The sequence below is a fragment of the Typopeltis vanoorti genome, chromosome 24, assembly GCF_054136105.1.
Source record: "Typopeltis vanoorti isolate ZY-2024b chromosome 24, IOZ_Tvanoo_1.0, whole genome shotgun sequence".
Classification (NCBI taxonomy): Eukaryota; Metazoa; Arthropoda; class Arachnida; order Uropygi; family Thelyphonidae; genus Typopeltis; species Typopeltis vanoorti.
This window is the reverse complement of record NC_143572.1, coordinates 70,641,184-70,664,435: the sequence shown is the minus strand read 5'-3', so window position 1 is coordinate 70,664,435 and position 23,252 is coordinate 70,641,184. Positions and strand designations below refer to the sequence as shown.

Genomic DNA, 23,252 nt, shown 5'->3' with positions numbered 1-23,252 from the left:
TGTTGAATCCACCAATATGGAATAATACTTAGTTTTCTGTACTTCAGCGACAATAGTTTCCAACACTTTAACTTCCATAATTTGTATGAATTCTTCACAAATAGCTGATAGATATGATGGGACCCCCTTTCCTGCATTACCATACTTCTTTATATGTTCACATAAAAATGGATCAAACTGACTGATCAGTTCCAAAATGCCTAAGTAATTGCCATTCCTAGGCAAGCCTATAGTTTGGTTGTCTCCTCTTAATGACAGGCCTCTAGACACTAAAAATTTTATAACTGCAATTATTCTTTTCAATACTTCTATCCAGTACTGATGCTCACTGTTGAACTGGATTACCAATCGTGTGTTTATACACCCATGCACTTTTAAACGACTGCAGTATGTCATCATGCATTTTCTGTGTTCCACCCCATTTTCATGATGTGCAATGGCCTTTATTCCGTGTTTCCGGTCATTGAATCCACTCATTATAAATGGGAAATCAGAAGTTGAAAACAATTTACAAACAAAACAATATACTTTTCCTTTTGTGGGAGAATAAATAAGTCAATGAGCGAAGTTGAGTTTTTCTATTCAACAACCGTTGCGAAAACATTGCCTGTGTTAAATACCTAGTTTCTTTATCTGAGTTGTTACTTCCTACCACATATTCTCGGGCTGACTGACTAAAGCTGCACTGATTATTTTGGCATTCAGATGACCTTTTTGAACCCAGTACTCCTGTAAGATATGATTTGCCATTGGCCATAGTCTGGGATCTGAACTCTTATAATTGTCATTATTTGTACTTAGGTTTGCTGTACCACCAGCGGAGGTTGTTTCTTCCTGTACACTATTATTGCACAAGGACTTACTCGAAACAGAATTTGCTGGCGATTCCATACTTTCCCTTTCCCTACGCACTTCATTCTCTCCAACAACTTCACTTTTACTGCTCTTAAAAAATGTTGTTAGTTTTGGAAGTTTTTGAATAGCCTTTGCCTGTTCTTTAATTTTCTTTCATTTGGCACAACCTCTTTCATAATGTTTCATACTGAGGGGAAGTGTGTTCTCCTAATATCCCTACGACTCACCTATAACTTTTAACTATTTTCAAACAAGACCAAGACAATAACACAATATACTTATCTACTAGTTTAAATTTGTAAAGCAGAAAGCTGAACCTGAACTGCGATGTATATATGCCGACCTGGCTGTCCGAGTGATTAGCGTATCCGCTCTCCAACCAAATGGCTGCGGGTTGTTTAAATCCTGCTGTGGGCATGGATGTTTGTGATTGTCTGTGAAATTACTGATGGTGGTCGGCAGTAGATGGCGTTGGTGGATGGAGTGGTTGAGACAGAGTTGTAGAGCAGTTGCCCTCCCTCGATGAGTCTTTGGACTCCCTGTAGGTGTCAAATAATAATAATAATAAATAATAATAATAATATTACAGTTGGTACTCATACTCAACAATCACCTGCAGGTGGCACGAGAAGATTCATTCATTGTTGCGGCATTCCAGCTATGAAAGTTGTTTGCGATTTAAAAAAGTTTCTATTCATTTATGTATTATATTTTGCAGTGCTTGAAACAGAAATTTAGAAGTGCCGATATTCTTTCCAAGGTTCGATTTGCGTTATATTGGCTTTGGTGCACAAAACTTTTGCACATAAGCATTATTAACAATGTGTTGATCAGAAACTCATGACTGTCGACATAGGATGCACCAAATCAAGTTAATGTTAATTCCATAAAAGTGAGTAACTTATAGCTTAGCACCGAAATAAAACAAAGTTTAATAGCAGTTTTTGTTTAACCGGGTTTCTTGTAACCAGAGTTTGAAAACGACAATCGCCAAAACTAAATTAAACTTTTCAACGTAATTCTAAGTTCTTTCCTCATAGCATTTTCATAAAATACTTTGCATCAAGTTATATTAGGGTTATGTAATATTTTAACTGGCCCATGTCGAGCAATGAAAATTTGTTTGGTTTCTCTATTTTAAAAAATAAGAGAATAAGAGAACCTGGCAGCCGCCGGGTTCGCCATTACCTTAAAATGGCCCTGCTTCCCTTAGTAAACCCCATGCTGTTCATTGCAAAGTAGAGATTCACAATTACACTCAATTTCTGAATGCGAGCCCTAATCAATTTTTCCAAAATCTTCACAATTCCTGAGATACTGACTGGTCGATAGTTGGATACATTGGTCTTTGCACCACCCTTGTGCGATGGGATTACCATAAATTCTTTCCATTCCTGTGGAATCTTATCTGCTCTGAGACTCAAATTATATAGTCTGGTCAAAGAAATACCCAGTTCAGCTGAATGCTCTTTTAGCACCCATGCTGATATCCCATCAATCCCAATTGCTGAACTGTTATTCAGCTTGTGCAACAGCTCCAATACCTCTTCTTCATACAGCTGAGGTTTTTTATTCAATGGAGAAGTAGAAGTGAACTCAATGTTGCATAAACCAGGTTGATAGCTTTTAGCAAAATGGGCACTCATTAGTTGAACAAAATCTTCTGCATTTGTCACCCTCACACCATCTGCATTCAAAAGAGTTATTCTTTTGTATTCATTCTTTCTTTTACTTACAGCATATCGATAGAATTCTTGTGGGTTGTCTTTAGCTTGCAGAGTCAATTTTTTTTTATATTCAGACGTTGCTTTCCATACAATAGTTGTGACTATTCTAGCCTACTGCTTATAATTTTCACAACAGCTTATAATTTTCATAATTTCCTTATGCACACAGTATTCCTTCCACATTATCTCTTTCTTACGAATCTCTTGCTTAATAAGATTACACATCCATTTGGCTCCTATCCTATTTATTCTTCAAACTCTTGGGACACATTCTGATATTGCATCATTTAAGTATTTTTTAAATGCTTCCCATGCAATGTTGATATTCTTCCCATCCAGCAGCTGATGCCATTCTGCTGAACTTGGTATACTCCTCAGTTGGTCATAATCTCCTACTTTATAGTTCAGCATATACCTTTTTAGAACGGAACATTCATAACTTAGTCACTTGCCAAGTGAGTACTGCATGATCACTATCACCAAACCAGATGCAGAATAGTTACGTCCTTAACTGAAACACCCTCTAACACTATAATCAAATCTAACACTCTTTGATCTTGAGATTTTCAGGTTTGTTCACAGCCAACATTAGTTCTGATGCACTCATCGGTGTTTCACAGGTTATTTTCACCAGTCACGAGAAAGTCGTCCCATCCCTTTTTTTGTTTATAGGTCAGAAGCAGTGACATGTGGTGATTTTGCTGCAGTCGAAACCAGATTTTTCCATTAGTTTGGTGATATCTTCCTTCGGTGTATCATCATTTTGAGGATAATGGCATTATATTTTTGGTTTTCAGTCTAGATGGAGTCATACACTGGACGTGATGAGGTTAAAGAGATAGCTGGTATCAGTGGCGGATGAGTTTTCATCTAAGCATTCCGATTGTGTAAATTAAAAATTAATTTGATTTCATGGAAGATTTTTTTAGACCATATATTAAGTATATTTACATATACTGCTTATCAGGTCCAAAAATTACTGCTGCTTCGCTACATGAATAGTAGGAACTGATCAGTCACTCTTGAAAAGCATATACCTACTAAAATAAATTTTTGTGAACATGATATCATGAAATCATGAACTATCTGTATCTACAAAGGAGGTGAAGGCATTTCCTTTGGGATAACTACAACAGATTACATGATTGCAATAACTAGGGCCAAACCTCAGAAGTCTAAAATATTGAGGGTACTATGTTCAGGCCATCACGATAAGGTGTATGGTAAGCTCCAACAAAGTACTGTTTGTTTACAGAAAACAAGTCCTCTACCTCCATGTTGACATCTTAGTATCCCTGGATATATCCTCCAGCCAGCAGGATTAAACCATCGTGTAAATTATAACAGACAAGAAATTATATTCTTGTTTTAATCCTATACCCAAGCATAAGCAAAGCTTGCTTATGCTTGGAGAAAGGATTGGGTATATATACTGGGTAGTGATCCTTTCCATAATGCACAGCAATATACATGTTGAAAATGTGTATCATGCATTTTGGGATACTAAGATAACTTATGCAGCCAACAATCTCTGTATACAAATAACCTATTTTGAAGATACCTCACACATAATTTGGGTGATTAATATCTGATGCTTGAGTATAGGATTCTAACAAGTGATTAATAACTGATGCTTGGGTATAGGATTCTAACAAGAATATAATTTCTTGTCTATTATAATTAAGCCAGACTGGAGGAAACTATCTAGGAGTGAACTAATAAAAGCAGGAGTAAAGTATGGTGTCTAGACTCCTTGGATAATTTAGTAATCCAAATAATTAGTATTCTTTATAGATAAATATCCCTAGAGGTGGGCCTGCATCACTGTAACACTAATTGCTGTTAAACTTTACATACTATCTATTACCTTTTATTATACTAAGCAGCAAAATGAGTCATCACTTAGTATAACAATTCTGACTAGTTGGAAAATGATCTTCACTGCTCAGTATAATACCACCCCTTTGATTAGTGGAAGCTTGAAGTGAGCAAAATGCAACATATACACTCTAGAGCAAAGATTTTTTTTTTCTTTCTTCTTCTTCTTCTTCCCCCCCCATTCAACTGGCATAAAATATCAGTGGGTTTAAAGGTATATACTACATCACACAGAGAGAGAGAGAGAGCTAACATGTCTTTTGTTTTGATTTTTTTTTTTTTTTTTGGCATATTTTTAAAATGGTTATTGTGCAAACCAGCTGACAGTATACTGGGCTGAACATCATAATAATACTTTAGGAGGGTTCAGAGTCATGTAGCAACTAATCTTACTGCCACCACTCAAATGGGTGCAGGAGAGAAACAAAAAAAAATAGTAAACTGTTGGGGGAGTGGGACAACAGCTGAGGTTGTGATTTAAAGGAGTTGGATGAAATTCTACATGTGCATGGAAAACTTCCCCCAACTTAGTAAAAAATCCATTAAATTTTGGAGAATTATATTCAAAACCCCCAAATCCTCCAAATTTCAATTCACATTAAGCAACAATTATGACATTCAAGCAAAGGGAAACAGATTATGTGCAGGAAAAGCAAGCTTGACAAAACCTTCAAAGTCATTTCAAAAATATAACTAATCTTAGTTCCATCTGAATTATGTTCATTTCCAATCTACAAAACAACACATCTACTTTTTCTAACAGAAATTCAGATTTCAATTTGGTTCATCTCACTTTTCCCAATTACTTGAGAAAATGTGATGGTAAGTTGCTAAACATTCAGAAGTCAGTAAAGAAGGAATATTATGTGGAACTACATGGCAAGTGATTATGACCAGCTTAGGGAGGAGGAATTCCATGTTAACAGTACATAGAATATGGTCAAGAGGTGTTTGAAGGAAACAGTATCCAATTGTATAATGCAGGGTTAGGAAAATAAATCAGTAGGAAATAGATGGATGATTAGTATCATTCAGCAGGAACTGCAATAAATGAAAATGTTATAGAAGGTATACAAGTAGAAGGTAGTAAAAGTTTATTTTTCACTTGGTTAGACTATAATAAATTTAGTTTAATCCTTTATCCAAGTGTGAGTAAACAAACTTTGTTTGCTCACACTTGGATAAAGGATTAAACTAAATTTATTATAGTCTAACCAAGTGAAAAATAAACTTTCAACATCTTTCTCTAAATCCGGAGTAATTTAATAAAAAGGTGGCACACCGTTTGGAAACTCCTATAGGTAGAGATGACCTTGCTAATGCTTCTGCCTGGTATCTCCACTTGGGCCTGGCTCCCACTGAAGAGACCTCAATAAAGGTCGAAACTAGTCTGGATAGTGGCCCTTCCCTTAATGCATAATATTATACATATCTGCAAGGAGTGTGTTTTGCATTATGGGAGATACCGAGATAGGAGTGATGTTAACTTGCTCCACCTTTGCAACGAGTTTCCCAGTGTTGTACTACCTTACCCCAGTCCTGAAGATACTTTCAGGTGCAAACTTTGTTTGCTCACACTTGGATAAAGGATTAAACTAAATTTATTAAGTAGCAGGTAGATCAGCAATCTTGCTTACTACTCACTTGTGCAACTTCCAAATATGGCCGATTGTCTTTTGTTCCTTTCCTCTCATTCTACCACATGAAAAATCTCCTCAATGTCAAATTGGTAAATAATATTTCAACAAATATGATTGCCTTTTATAATAAAGTGACAAGAGCAGTTGATGAGGGAAAGGCATATACTGCCATTTTTTTGGATTTTACAAAAGCATTTGATAGGGTACCACATGATAAGCTGATACTTAAGTTGCAGCACATGGGTTTAGATGTCGAGTTAGTCAACTGGATTCAGGATTGGCTGTCTGATAGGTATCAGAGATTTGTGATGGTGGGGCGATATCAAGGAGGCAGGAAGGTTACAAGTGGGGTTCCACAGGGCTCAGTACTGGGACCTGAATTGTTTAACCTTTATATCAATGACATTGTCAATGGATTGAAAGGGGATATTCAGTTGTTTGTGGATGACGTGAAGTTGGGCAGGGTTATAAATAATAGTGCAGATGTGGCAGCTCTTCAAGAGGATTTGAATAAACTGGAGACAGATGGGAAAATGAATGGGGGATGTCAGTTTAAAGCAGCAAAATGTAAAGTCTTGACGTTTGGGATCCATCGATGGGAGGCTGCATTTTCAATTGGAGGAGCTGTACTGGAGGGAAGACAAGTAGGGAAGACAAGAGATCTGGGGGTGATGATTGACAGAAAACTGAAATTCAGGAAGCATCTTGCAAAGGTGGTGAAGGTAACCCAGAGGATTACTACAATACTGAGAAGGACGCTGACCTGCAGAGATAAAAGAGTTATCATTCTCTTGTATAAGACTCTGATCAAACCACACTTAGACTATTGTCCTCAAATTTGGTCCCCAGGATTTGAAGGGGATAAATTAACTGTGGAAAGGGTACAGAGGCGGATAACAAAAATGGTTTCAGGAATGTACAATGTTAATTATGAGGATCAGCTGAGAGAATGTGGACTGCAGAGTTTGGTGGATAGAAGAAGGAGAAGTGATATGATCGAGACTTTTAAACTGTTGAAAGGCAGTTACAGGGTTGACACTGGGAAGTTCTTTCACTTGGTGGAACAGTGGGAAGAAGTGATAACAAGGGGCCATCCCTGGAAGTTAGAAAAGGAAGCTGTGAGCAAGAGGATAGGGAGTGGTTTCTTTGCGTGGAGGGTGGTTGAACTGTGGAATGCATTACCTGATATAGTGGTGAGAGCAAGAATGGTCAATGAGTACAAGGAGTAGTATGATAAACTTTGTGTTTCCTAGGAAGGCCCTCCCACAATGAGTCTTTGACTCCATGGAGGCCTGAATAATAATAATATACCCCTCCTCTTTCATCCTCTATCCACCAATGTAGTTTATCATACCAGTGCAAATTACAAGGGTGACCAGCAGACATTATTCTTGGGTATTTTCTATGATCCATTATTGCTTATTTCATCTGTAAAATTCATTATTTCAGATAGTTTTTAACATTCTGTTACACTTGGTGGGAATATATTGTTGGAGGTGGAAGAAATAACAGATCTTGGAGTGATGGTAGTAAGGATCTAAAATTTAGAGGATACACTGAAAAAATTGTGAGGACAACACAACAAATTCTGGGAATGATGTGAAGGACACTGTGTTAACCTGTATGTTAATGGTATTGGTGAGAATTGGATGGGGATATTCAGTTGTTTGCAGATGATGCAAAGTTGAGACAAACTATAAAGAGTTGAGGTGCAGAGGATCCTAATTAGAGGACCCATTGCCAAAATGGTGAGGATAACACAACGAATTCTGGAAATGATGCAGAGGACACTGTTTAACTTTTACATTAATGATATTTCAAGGATTTGGATGGGGATATTCAGTTGTTTGCAGATGATGCAAAGTTGGGATGAATTATGAAGAGTAGAGCAGATGTTGTGGCCTTAAAAGAGGACTTGAATAGATTAAGTGAATGGGCATAGGAGTGGGGATGCCAGTTCAGTGTTGCAAAATGTAAGATTTTAAATTTTAGGAAACAAAGATGGGATGTAGAATTTATGCTTGTGGGGATATATTGTTGGAGATGGAGGAAATAAGAGATCTTGGGATGATGGTGGATAAGGATTTAGAATTTAGAGGACACACTGCCAAAATTGTGAGCACAACATAAATTCTGAGAATGATGTGTAGAAGGTTCTGATTAGGCCACACATGGCCTACTGTGCACTGATTTGGTCACCTGGTTTTCAAAAAGATGAAGAAATGTTAGAAAGGATCCAGAGATGACTGACTAAGGTACTTTTCTGATCTCTGGGAATGTCAAATATAAGGAAAAGTTGAGAAGATGTAATCAACAGAGACTAATGGATAGGAGGGATGATATGATAGAGACCTACAAGTTACTAAGGAGGTTGTTATAGTATCAATGTTTAAGAAGTTTTTTCATAAAACGGTGGGAGAACAAGAGGTCATCCCTGGAAGTTGTATGAAGAGGGTGTGAGCAAGGGAGTGAGAAGCAAGTTTTTTGCATGGAGAGTTATGAATGATTAGAATGCCTGAGAGCATAGCGTCTGCAAAGAATTTGGCAACCTCCCAAGTGAAGTCTCTTATCCTCTTAGTATACTGTTTTAAGCACTTTTTTCCTAGTAGCCATATAAATTCAATTTCCTTCCCTCCAATGTGCTTTCTTCCTTATAATCTATTTCTGTGGAGCATCATTCCACGATCCATTACATTCTATAGTATAGTATAGTATAGTACCACTAGTAGTATACACAACTTTCTAACACCAATTTTGCCAGAGGAGTACAATTTGTAGTTCTTGAAAAAGAATGTAAATAACTTTTTGCTGCCATAATCAGTGCATGGTACTGGTATACTACTACTCAACTGCATGAAAATGATATTTTTAATATTTAAAAAAAAAAAAAAATGGCACTTTTCAAAATAATTGTAACAACCAAAAATGACTATTGGAAATTTGTATAAAAATATTTTTAATACTTACCTCTAACAATCGAGCAGCGCTATTTACACTACTTGCATTGGTTATTTCAGTAGCATCCAAGTTATCTATCACAGTTGCTGAGGAAGAGAAAAACATTTGCAATCATTACAAATTTCTGTTTGCTCATTATTTGCATAATATTTATAGTGCTGCATTTGACAATATGCAGCATTATAAATAAATTATATGATACAAAAACAAAGACCTAGCCAGATATACAGAAACACATAACATCATCAAGAAAAAAATAAAAGAAGCCAAGGAAAATTGGATGAAAAATTTATGTACTGAAATTGAACTGCTTCAGAAGAAACATGATAATTTCAATCTGTATAAGAAAATCAACGAAATTTCCGGAAAACTGAGGAAAAAGCAAATAGTGTCTCTAAGAGACGAAAATGGAAAAATAGTTCTAGAAGAAGAGAATAAAGCACAGATTTGGATAAAATATGTAACAGAACTTTTCAATGATACTAGACAGAAGCCTATAAATATAAAAGATAACATTCAAGGACCAACAATCATGAAATGTGAAATAGAGAATGCTATACGAACAAGTAAAAGAGGAAAAGCCAGTGGACCAGATGGTGTGCAAACAGAATTTTTAAAATTAATAGAACCAGATAACATCAAACTTCTTGAAAAACTATTTAATAAAATATATGAAAGTGATGAATTTCCATCAGATTGGCTCAAATCTACATTTATCACTATCCCAAAGAAACCCAAAGCGAATTCCTGTGGTGACTTCCGACTTATTAGTCTAATGAGCCAAACATTAAAAATATTTTTGAAAGTAATTCAGAATTGCATTTATAGAAAAAGTGAAGAAACTCTAAGTGAAACACAATTCGGCTTTCGGAATGGTTTTGGTACTAGAGAGGCCCTTTTCTGTACCCAAATATTGATACAAAAATGCATAGAAAAACAGAAATCTGTCTTTATGTGTTTCATAGATTTTGAAAAAGCATTCGACAAAGTCAGACACACTAACTTAATAGAAGTCCTTCAACAAATAAGGCTAGACAAACAAGACATAAGACTAATAACAAATCTGTATTGGAATCAGTCAGCTACCGTTCAATTAGACAACATTACCACTAGTGATATTAACATCAAAAGAGGAGTGGGACAAGGATGTGTGCTCTCACCACTCTTGTTCAACATATACGCAGAGGTAATCTTTAAAAAAGCATTGGAAGAATGTCCAGAGGGATCACAATAAATGGAAAGATTGTTAACAACCTTCGATATGCAGATGACACCGTGCTAATTGCAGATAACATTATGGATCTCCAAAAACTCATTGACAGAGTATATAGAAAGCCAAAGAATGGGAATAAATATAAACATCAACAAGACAAAATACATGATCATCAGCAAACATCCAGCCTCATAAATGAAACTGACACTCAATGGGAAAAATATTGATCAAGTGTCAAGATATAAATGTCTTGGTACTGGCTTAATGAACGGTGGGATCCAGAAATAGATATAAAGACAAGGATTGAAGTTGCACGGCAGTCCTTCATGAAAATAAGAACAATATTCTGCAATAAAGACCTAAACATGGAAGTCAGATGCCGAATGCTATGTGTGGTCTATTCTGCTCTATGGAGTTGAAACATGGACATTGAAGGCGACAACCATCAAGAAAATCGAAGCCTTTGAGATGTGGCTATACAGAAGAATGCTAAAGATATCATGGACAGAAAAAATTACCAATGAAGATGTCTTAAAATCCATTGGCAAAGCTAAACATCTTGAACTAATAATCAAGAAACGAAAAACATCATATCTTGGCCACATCATGAGAAACAGCAAATACCAACTTCTACAAACTATTTTGGTAGGAAGAATTGATGGCAAAGGAACTAGAGGAAGAAAAAGAATATCATGGTTTGACAACATCAAGACGTGGACAGGAAAGAGCAGTGCACAATTGCTCAGATTAACACAAGAGCGCAGTTTGTTCGCCAAGATGGTCACTGACCTTCGATAGAAGATAGCACAATAAGAAGAAGAATATGATGCAGTATTCAAACTTTTTTGTGATGTGCAGCTTTGAGTAAAAATTTTTGGTGAATACTAGAACCAAAATAAACTTATGCAACTGATTAACATGTGCACATATATTTAAGTACTTCACATCCCAAATATAACTTCATATAATTCTCAAAATTAAATCAAAGTTATAATAACTTAATGTATAGTTATCCAAATTTGCATTAAAAAAAAGTTTTAATTTTCAACAAATAAGCAGGAAAAAAATTCTCTATACCATGGTAACTTTCACTAGAAAGTTACTGTGTAACTTTTTTATAAGCCATAAGCTAGCAAACTTGAAAAGAGGCTAAGAAAAATTATGAAAGAGAAACCAGGAGAAGAACAAGCTGGATTCAGGCCAAATACAAGTTGTCAAGATTAGATTTTCACTTGATAACAAATAGTTCAGAAATCATGGAAATATAACATGGATCTGCACTTAAGTTTTGTAGATCTAGAAAAGGCATATGACAATGTGCCTTAGAGAAAAGCTTTTCAAAATACTACAATCATATAGGGTAAATGGAACATGATATAGAGCAATACATACCTATATTTAAGTTATATGCAACCATATAACTTAAATATAGGAAAATGGTTTGACACAAGGCTATACATTATCTCCACTCTTATTTGTCCTCTATATTGATCGTGTTATGAAAGAAAGTGGCATTAAACCTGATGTTAGAATTGGAGATACCAACTTAGCTCTTTGCTTCATGCAGATGATGTTGTTCTCCTAAACATATCCAGTGCAAGTCTCCAGGATTCTCTAACTAAATTGAATAACAGCTGTAGCAAATTTGGCTTGAAATTCAGAAATTAAAAGACAAAACTATGAAAATAGGTAGGAACATAGGAAACTTCAGTAGCATTCTCAATGGAGAACCTATAGAACAAATAAAATATTTCAGCTATTTAGGCAGAGTTTTCAGTAAAGATGAAAAATTAAATCTGGAAATAGACAACAAAATAAATAAAAATGATGTGGTGGGGAGTCAGTTGAATATATTAATATGGAGTAAGAGAGAAATCAGCCAAACACTAAACTAATAGTATACAAGACAGTGTTCAAACCAGTTATGTTATGGATCTGAGAGCAGGATTAAAAATAAAGCACTTGATCAAAGACACTACAGATATTAGAGTCATAACAAAAATTAGAGGCATAAACAGATGGCATCAATGGCAAAATCATATTAAAAAGGAAGTCATTAGGAAGGAATTTGACATTGTTAGCATTCAAGAATGTGTGAGTATAGGACTAACCTAAGGCAGAATGGTCACTTAAACAGAATGAAAGAAGAAAGTTAGCAAAACTAGTATTTGATGCCCGAGATGGCAGGAAAAAGGTCCAAGGAAGACAAAGTTCTAGGTGGGTTGATTAAGTGGGAAGTACCTTAGAAGAATGAAATGTCAGATAAGACAATATTGGAGTGATGACAAGTAATAGACTAATTTGGAGAAAAAATGTTGATAGGAGATTACAATAAGGTATACTTAATCATGTAGTGCTGCCATAGTAGCCTTAATATTCCTTGAGAGTACATATAAAAAACTGATGATGACTTTCACTAGAGGTTAATTTTAGAATGCCAGATAAGAATTTATATCATATGAAGGATATATATATATATATACAGACACACACTTGGAGCTGTACACCTTAACCGTAAAAAAAGCATACTGATTTTATATTGTTTTTTATTGTATTTTTATGCCTGTTTTTATGTTTATCTGTTATTCCAGTAAGAAAATAAACAGAATTAAATGGATTTACTGAAAGGAAGAAAACTGACTTGTTACCAAAGTGCAATGGCATCAACTTTTGTGTTGGTATAAAGAGAGCTTAAAGAGCAAAAGTCACATGATTTGTTTATACAAGGCAGGCACATTTGTAGGAACATTTATTTCTAAACAACTCAATTTAAATAGTTATCACAGCTTTACTGGATATTATTATTAATTTATATGATAAATTTTTTATGAGAGTGAACTTGGAAGTATTGTTAAAGGTAGCGAAAGAAAAGAGTGACAGAGTTAGAATGGTGAGTCTGTTGCCGCGGTATGACAGAGAGGAGTTTAGAAGGAGGGCCATAATCGCAAATGACATTATGCGCAGGTTATGCAGATGGTGTGATGTGGAATTCGTGGACATGTGGAATGAGTTTGATGGGCGAAAGGATTTATACAAGATGGATGGCCTGCATTTGAATGGACTTGGTGTGCAGAGACTGGAAAAAGTGTTGCTGAATGAAGTGAAAATGGATGTGCAGAACCAGGGAAACTAGAACTACCAAGGAGGGGGGGGGGGAGTGGATATGCGGACATCAGTGAGACAGTTGAGTGTAAGAATGTATATAATGTACCCGAGCTAGAACTAAGGACAAAAAAATGGGAATGGGACATTTAGAATAACGCATCAAGATAGGGGTGGGACAAAGGGATCACTGCATTTCATGTATACTAATGCCAGGAGTATTAGGAACAAGAAGGAAGAATTTTTGGCCTTGATTGGCTCTTCCTGGCCACAGGTTATTGGCATTAGTGAAACATGGCTGACAGAAGATGATATAGTTAGTGGGATAGAATGTGTAGGTTACAGTGTGTTTAGGACGGACAGAGAGAATAAAATGGGGGGAGGGGTGTTATTGATGATAGCTGATGAACTGCAGCCAAGGAGAATTGAAGTTGTATCGCAGGATAGTGAAAGGAGCTCATTTGAGGCTATTTGGTGTGAGATTGAGACTGGCAGAATAAAATATACAGTTGGGTGCTGCTATAGACCAGGTGATGGAATAGATGGTGGAGATAGTATGAATAAACAAATTGATGAAATGAGTGGAAGGAGGGTAATTATTATGGGGGATTTCAACTATGGAAACATTGATTGGAAGGAGGAGAGGACGTATGAGAGGAAGGAAATGGATTTTATTCAATTATTAAGGGATAACTATCTGAGACAGAATATAATTGAAAATACTAGGGGTGTGAGAGTGCTTGACCTGGTAATAGCATCACAGAATTTGACTGTAATGAATATGACCATGTTGCCACCTATTGGTGAGAGTGATCATAAGGTCTTGACCTGGGAAGTGGCTAAAGGTGTGGAATTTTCGATTAAGACACGGTATATGTGGAATTACCGTTGGCAAGTATGACAAGCTTAGGAGATTGCTTGGATCAGTGCAATGGCATGTACAACTGCAAGGGCTGGATGTCGATAGAGCATGGGAAGTGGTCAAGGAGCATTTACAGGAGGTTATGGCTGATTGTATACCTAGGGTCCGAATAGTAAAACAAGTATGGGTTAAATGGATGAATAACACCATTAAGTTTGAGCTGCAAAAAAAGAAACAACTGTGGAGGGAATTTAAAGAAAGGGGTGACCTGCAGGCACACGAACGGTATAAAGTGCAGGCCAGAAGGGTAACGAGTGTGGTAAAAAAAGCAAAAGCAGATTATGAAAGGAAACTAGCTATGCAAGCAAAAGAGAATCCCAAACAGTTCTTTCAATATGCTGCAAGCAAGAAAAAAACTGTACACGGCAAAATGATTTTAAGGAATGACGATGGTACGGAGGTCACTGAATCAGTCAATATAGTGGAGTTACTGAGCGTGCACTTTGCAAAAGTATATCATCCAGGTGGTGACATTGAAAAAATAAAGGAACCATTAGTTTATACGGGAATTGTGATGAATGAAGTGGAGGTGAATAGTCTATTACAGAACCTTAATGTGAATACATCTGTGGGATTGGATGGTTTACTAGCACAGGTCTTGCGTGAAGCGGCTAAGGAATTATCAGTGCCCTTGACCATGTTGTTTAATCTGAGTCTTGGGTCTGGTTTAGTCCCGAAGGTGTGGAAAGAGGGGAAAATAGTTCCACTGCATAAAGGAGGATCCAAGACTACGGTTGCAAATTACCGACTGATCAGCATATCAGGAGTCGTTGTCAAGGTCTTGGAGAAAGTAGTCAAGGGAAAAATACAGGCATGGATTGATGAAAATGAGATACTGTACAGGGGACAGCATGGCTTTGTGAAGGGTAGATCATGCCTCAGTAACTTGCTCAAGTTTTATAACAAGGTGACGGCTGAACTGGATAAGGGTAATGGGTTTACAGTGATACTGCTGGACCTGGCAAAGGTGTTTGACAGGATACCACATGGAATTCTAATCCGTAAACTACAACATATGCGAATGGATATAGGGTTGGTGAGATGGATAGGTGGGTGGTTGATGGAGAGATATCAAAGAGTAGGTTATTCAGGAGTAGAGTCCAAAAGACAGCCTGTGACTAGTGGTGTGCCGCAGGGTTCTGTTCTTGGACCACTGCTGTTTAATCTGTTCAATAACGATATAGGGAAGGGTCTAAGTGGAACAGTTCATTTGTTCGCTGATGATGCAAAGTTGGGTAGGGCAATAGTGAATGCAGAAGATGTAAAAATCTTGCAGGATGACTTGGATAGATTGGAGTTCTGGGCTAAGGAGAATGGATGTCAATTTAATGTGACAAAATGTAAGGTTATGCATTTTGGGGTGAAAAGATTAGCAGCAGTATACCACATTGGTGGAACTGTACTCCAGGAGATTGATGAGGCCAGGGACTTGGGAGTGTTGGTGGATAGGGAGATGAAGTTTAGGGGGCACATTGCAAAAGTAGCTAAATCAGCTCATCAACTCACTTGGTTGTTGAAAAATATCTTGGTGAGCAGAGACAAGCAAGTTATTGTACCTCTGAACCGAGCCTTGATAAGATCTCATCTCGACTACTGTGCCCAGATTTGGTCACCTCGGTTCCTTCTTGATGGGGAGGAGGTGGAGAAGATCCAGAGGTGAGTGACTAAGATGATGGCAGGTCTATGGAATGAACCATATGAGAACAGGTTGAAGATTTGTGGGATGCAGAAACTAGTTGATAGGCAGAAAAAGGGAGATATGATTGAGACATTCAAATTGCTAAAGAGATTCTATAGGATTAATTCAGAGGATATTTTTGAGATCAGGACTAGGGGACTAGGGGACACCTATGGAAGTTTGGCAAGAGTGTGGTTAGCAGGGGTGTTAGAGCTGGGTTCTTTACTTTTAGAGTGGTAAATGAGTGGAATAAGCTGCCAGAGTCTGTTGTGGATGCTACGACGGTGAGCGAGTTCAAGGCAAGGTATGATAGATACTGTGAGAATGTCGTATAGTTGTGTGGACATGATGTTTAGGGCCTCCCTCGATGAGTTTAAGGACTTCCTGGAGTCGCCCGAAATAATAATAATAATAATAATAATATTCAGGACCACTACACGATTACAAAAACTCATCATGGTACATATTAGAAAACACAAAGCAAACAAAATATACTGCACCTTAAACATCTTCACTGTCCACACTATCACAGTCTCAGGTAATGTATTCCCTGATATAACTACTCTTCATGACAAAGCTGCTTCTAACCTTTTTGCTCATCACTTCCCTTTGTTTCAGGATTGGCAATGTCCTTGTTCCTTTCCTTTGTTCTACTATATGAAAAATCTCTCTCCTCAGCATCAATTCCAGTAAATGTCTCAATCATCCATTCATTTTCTAGCCACAGAATTCTGAAAATTAGAAGCCATCAACATTCTGCAGTCCTGGTATCATTTTTGTTATTCACCTTCGCACACTCTGAAAAGTTACTTCATCCTTTTCAAACCCAGTGACCACACCTGAGCACAGAAATCCAGATGTGGTCTGATCAAGGCTTTATACAACAGAACAACCATCCTCTTGTCTCATGACTCACATCCATAGCTTTTTGTAAATCTATATTACATTAGTACCATGGGTAGGCTAAGGATTTTTTGATCTTTTTCATTTTTTCCATTTTTTATTTTTTTTCAAAGGATTTTTTTATTTGCTGATAATGCAAAACTAGGGAGTGCAAGGAGTTAACTAAAGTGAAGTAGAGATCCTGCAGGATGATTTAAATAAACTGGCAGTGTGGGCAAAAGATAATGGCTATCGGTTTAATGTGGCAAAATGTGAGGTTATGCACTTTGCAATGAATTACATACTGTGTATTACACTGACGATAATGTATGGCAGCAAATTAATGAGGCTAGGGATTTGGAGGTGATGGTAAACAGAGAGTTGAAGTTCAGAGGGCATATTGTAAAAGTCAGCAAAATAACTCAAAGGATTACTTGGTTGAAGGACATGCAGACAAGCAGAGATAGGGAAGTTATCATTCCTGTTTATAAGGCTGGACACATCTTGACTACTGTGTGCACAGATTTTGTCATTTGGGTTTCTTGAGAATGAGGTGGTGGCAGACTGGAAACAGAGACAAGATGGTGACAGGTCAGTGCAATACTCTCTATGAAGACAGACTGAAGGCGAGTGGGTTGCAAAGTTGCAATTGACAGAATGAAAAGTGTGATATAATAGAATCTGAGTAGTTACTAAAGGGATTCTATAAGCTCGACACAAAAGAAATGTTTTATTGTATGATGAGCAGGGAGAGTAAGTTAGTAATCATTCCTGGAAGTTGAATAAGCATGTGGAAGGTGTGAAGACTACATTTTTAGTTGGAAAGTGGTGAATGATTGGAACGGATTGCTAGAGGTAGTTGGGAATGCTCTGACAGAGAATGAGTTTAAGGTAAGGTATGATAGATAGTAAAAGTTAGTGTGAGCCACCCTCAATCAGTCCTCTGACTTGATGGAGGTGACTGTAATATAAGTGATAATAATAATTTGATAAGAATAAATATATCCTCTGAACCTTAAATTTCCGTCTCCCATCTATAGATCCCAAATGCCAAAAACCTTACTTGGATGAAACCAATATCTCCATTCATTTACCTGTAAAATTTCCAGCTTATTCTAATTCTAAGAAAAGACAAAACACTATCACTATTATTAGTAATAATAATTTGCACACATATAATATTACATTTATGAAATGGCATTATCAGGCTGCTGCTTCAAATACAAAATGGCGGGTTAACAACTATCAAACAGTGAATTGCCAATTCAATACATTAACCTGATATCTAAGTTCATACATTGAAACTTTATCATGTGGCACCCCATCATAGCATTTGGAAAGTAGAGATAAATGACAGTATTACACTAGTGTCCAAAAACTTAAGGACAAACACTATTTCTGAAGATTATAACCCAAATTCTGATGAATCAGCTTATGACAATTTGTATAACTGACAATTTCAAGTAGAAAGCGGATACACATTCAAATTTTTGCTTCACGTGCAAAGGGGTCATATGATAGCACTCAACAGGATAACAGGCAAAAGGCTATAGATGGAAGTTTTTTTCTCACTTGGTTGTGCTACGAATTATATATTTGATTTAATCCTTTATTGTTTGCGCCTGAAGTAATTTCAGGACTGGGGCAACTCGTGGCATAGGTGGTATGACCTCACATTGTTTGCCTTAGTATCCCATAATGCAAATCCTTGGATAAAGGATTAAATCAAATATATAATTTGCAAAAGGCTGTGCTAAGTGAAATGTATTTGAAGGAAGCTCTTTTCGTGAAGGAATAAAGTTGCAAACTTGGATGTCTTGTAATGTCTCAAAGACATCATCTAGACAATTTCATGTAGGGAAGAATTATTAGAATACTTGAAGACTGCAGAGTTATTGATACTGCCAGAAAATGGAATCTCACACAGCATTGTATCCAGGCTTTGGGCAGCGTTTCAAACAATAGAATGTATCTAGATGTTTGCTAACAGGTTAGCCTTCCTCTACCATGGAGCATGAAGACAGATTTTTGGTTATAACAGCAAAACTTAACTGATGCATTGTAGCAGGTCAGCTTGCAAATTGGTTTCATTCAAGCACAGTATGTGGATATCTGAACAAACTGTGGCAAGATGTTTGTGACAAGAGGCCTATATGCCCAAAGGCCTGTAGTTCGCATCCCTTTATTCACAGCTCATCGTCGAGCAAGTTTTCAGTGGTGTTGTATCCATAAAACTTGGACAAGACACCAATCGGCTAATGTACTCTTTACAGATGAGAATCATTTAAGTTTTTCCTCTGATTCTAGATGACACTTGATCTGGCATGAAAGTGGTACTGCTTACCATTGCAACAATGTTCTTGAAAAGGATAGATACGGCAGTGCTGGAGTCATGGTGTGGGGAGGCATTATGCTTAATGGATGCACCAAACTACAAGCACTGGAAAAAGGGACTAGGACTGGTGAACATATTGCAACAAAGTTCTTCAATATTACGTATGATTGTTCCATGGTGCTGTAGGCGAAATATTCATTTTTAGGGATGACAATGTCACACCTCATCATACACGAGCATTAGATATACTTCTGGAGACTGAGGATGTTAACTGAATTGAGTGGCCAGCACGCTCTCCAGATTTCAACCCACAGAACACATTTGGAAAGCAATAGGGAGATGTACTGCTGCTTGAAATTTCCCTCCAGAAAGCAAACAAGGCCTTATTCTTGCTCTGGAAGAAGAGTGGGTAAGTTTGCCTCAAGAACTCTCCTGAATTACTTGGTGCTAAGTGTGGTTGTGGTATGATGTTGTGAGAGCTGCATCACAGTTCAGGATGGACATATTCCACACCTAAATGTCTCTTTGCACAGTTTTCTGTAAGTGCTGTACATTAATTCCTTAACTATGTCCTTAGGAAATCTGTAACATTTGCAAAAAAACATACTACAATTTAATTTGTATGAAATTTATAACACATTTTTTGTGTAATATAATTTATTAGTATGCTGGCAATAAATTTATGTCCATATTTGGCTGTAGTCATGAAAATTTTTTCATAGAAAGGTAAAAATATAGTTCTTCCTTAGCTTTTGGACACCAGTGCATAACTTCCTCTCATCAATCTCACTTGCTATGTTATAAAAGGTAGGTAAAATACAAGAACATACCTTAACAAATCCATGTTTACTCTCATAGACATTATTTTCTGTATATGAGCTCTTACTAAATTCTGCAAAAACTTAAAATAAAGAAATACAAACTAGTCTGTCATTTGATTTCTGCATTCTACCACCATTATTTTTTCTCAAAATTAAGGAACTGAGAGTGCTTTTCCTGCTGCAAACCTTTCGTTTTACAGCCAGGTTGTTAGTTCCCTTTTACATTCCCTTAAAATCAATGATGAAATTTGTTCCACTGTCTTACTGACATCAAGAGTACTTGGCATTTGAAATATGAAATATCCAGAAATGAGTTGTTGTGTTTGTATACCAATGCTAGAAGTATAAGAAACAAGGCGGATGAAATGGTTGCACTAATTGCGTCTGTGCACCCAGAGATTGTCGGAATAAGTGAGACATGGTTAGATGAGGATGACATCCTGACAGGAATAGAGATGGAAAGGTATGATGTGTTTCGTGAGGATAGAAGGGGTAAAAAGGGAGGGGGAGTGCTATTGATGATAGAGAAAGAGTTATGTCCATATATAAGGTAGAGATGCAAGAGGGAAATGGGGCCAGTGGTTTTGAGGCAGTATGGTGTGAGATAGAGGTGAATAGAATCAAATACTTGGTGGGATGTTGTTATAGACCTGGTAATGTGGATGGTGGTGATAGTGAAATGTATAGTCAAATAAGCCAAGCAAATAAGAAAAGGATGATCATTATGGGTGATTTTAATTATGGCAATATAGACTGGAATGAAGAGATAGCAACTGGAAGTAAAGAAAATGAGTTTCTTGAGTTATTGATGGATAACTACCTCAGACAGTATGTAACAGAGGGCACAAGAGGATTAAGGGTCTTGGATTTGGTCATCTCATCGGAGGATGTAATTATCAATGAGGTATCAAATCATCCACCAATTGGTGAAAGTGACCATGAGGTGATTACTTGGGTGGTTGCCAGCAGTGCAAGGACCCCTGTGAAAAAAGGGTATATGTGGAACTACAAGGGGGGTGATTATGAAGAGCTCAGGAGACAGCTTGCAGGTGTAGCATGGAATGAGGAGTTAGCTGGAAAAGAGATCAATGCAGCTTGGGGGATTTTCAAAAAATATTTAGTGGATGCAATGTCTAAATATATACCACGGGTGAGAAGGTTAAATAAGGTAGGTGTGAGATGAATGAATAAAGAGATTAAGCATGCAATACAGAGAAAAAGGGCATTGTGGAGGCAGCATAAGAGAAGTGGAAGTAACCAATTTCATGAGGTCTACAAAGACCAGGCAAGGAGGGTGACTTGGTTGGTGAGAGTAGCTAAAGAGAGGTATGAACAGCAGTTAGCTAATGAAGCTAAAAAGAATCCTAGGGAGTTCTTTCGATATGTAGCCAGCAAAAGAAAGAATGATTATGGAAGGATGACATTGATTGGAGGAAATGGTATAAAGACAGCTGTTTCAGAATGTGTGGTGGAGATACTTAATGAGCAGTTCATAAAGATCTTTCAATCTTGTGAATGTGACTTCATGGAGAGATTAAGAGCAGTTGATGATGGGGAGGAGAGACTGACTGTAAGTGAGCAAGAGGTGTTTGGGGAGTTGAGTAAACTAGATGTAAATAAGGCTGTGGGACTTGATAATATATCACCGCGTATTCTGAAGGAATGTGCCAGAGAGTTGACACCTGCCTTGACATATTTTTTTAATACGAGTCTTGCACTTGGTCAAGTCCCTAAAGAGTGGAAGGACGGCAAGATTGTGCCACTTCATAAAGGAGGTGATCGAACTCAAGCATCAAACTATAAGCCTATCTGTGTGTCAGGTGTTGTGGTCAAGTTGTTGGAGAAGCTTGTGAGAACTAAGATCTAGAGTTGGGTTGACAACAATGGTATAATCTTTGATGGACAGCATGGATTTGCTAAAGGGAGGTCGTGTTTTAGTAATCTACTTACTTATTACAATAAAGTGACTGCTTCCTTGGACAGAGGAGAAGGATACACAGTAATATACTTGGATTTCGCAAAAGCTTTTGATAGAGTACCTCATGATAAGTTGACAGTCAAACTAGAGCAGATGGGGTTGGATATTAGATTAGTGCATTGGATTGGAGACTGGCTATCTGATAGGTATCAACAAGTTGTGTATGGGGATGCAATATCCAGGAAAAGGAAAGTCACTAGTGGAGTGCCTCAGGGATCTGTTTTAGGGCCATTACTATTTAACTTGTATATTAATGATATTGGCGAAGATTTGGATGGAGATATTCAGTTGTTTGCAGATGATGCAAAGTTGGGACGAACCATAAAGAGTAGTGAAGATGTTGTGGCCTTGCAAGAAGACTTGAATAAATTGAGTGATTGGGCAAGCAAATGGGGATGTGAGTTCAATGTTGCAAAATGTAAGGTTTTAAAATTTGGAAAACAAAGATGGGATGCAGAATTTATGCTTGGTGAGAATATATTGTTGGAAGTAGAGGAAATTAGAGATCTGGGAGTGATAGTGGATAAGGATCTAAAATTTAGGGGACACATCGCCAAAATTGTGAAGACAACACAAAGACTTCTGGGAATGATGAGGAGGACACTGACGTGTAGAAGTAGGGAGATTCTTGTTCCATTGTATAAGGCTTTGATTAGGCCACACATGGACTATTGTGCCCAGATTTGGTCACCTGGTTTTCAGAAGGATGAAGAGATGTTGGAAAGGGTCCAAAGGCGACTGACTAAGGTAGTTTCTGACCTCTGGAATGTCGAGTATGAGGAAAGATTGAAAAGATGTAATTTGCAGAGTCTAGTGGAGAGAAGGAAGAGGGGAGATATGATAGAGACCTACAAGTTGGTATGGGGTTGTTATAGGATCAATGGTGGAGAAGTTCTACAGAGAATAGTGGGAGATCAGGGGAGAACCAGAGGTCATCCCTGGAAACTGTATAAAGAGGGTGTGAGTAGGGGAGTGAGAGGCAGGTTTTTTTCGTGCAGAGTGGTGAATGATTGGAATGCCTTGCCTGAGAGTGTGGTGACTGCAAGGAGTTTGAATGTGTTTAAGACCCGGTATGAGGAGATGTGTGTGAGATAAAAGGACCTCCTAGATGAGTCTTTGACTCCATGAGGTCTTGTTTAATAATAATAATATTCTCTTCATGCACTTCTAAACTTTTAATCGATGAAAGATGAGTTAGCTGGTCTCATACAATAGGGGAGTTTTTTCACCTGGAAACTCAGGTTTTTCATCCCCCAGAACAGG

At 37.3% G+C, this 23,252-nt stretch overlaps 1 protein-coding gene across 2 annotated transcripts in view; it reads right to left on the bottom strand.

Annotated features, from left to right (window-relative positions):
* ck (unconventional myosin-VIIa ck) overlaps positions 1–23,252 on the bottom strand; it is a 526,896-nt gene that overhangs the window by 349,118 nt on the left and 154,526 nt on the right. For both annotated transcript variants that reach the window (XM_090413984.1, XM_090413985.1), the window contains exon 10: positions 9,068–9,144. In XM_090413984.1, coding sequence (XP_090270110.1) covers positions 9,068–9,144 — 77 coding nt within the window. The remainder of the gene's footprint in view (positions 1–9,067; positions 9,145–23,252) is intronic.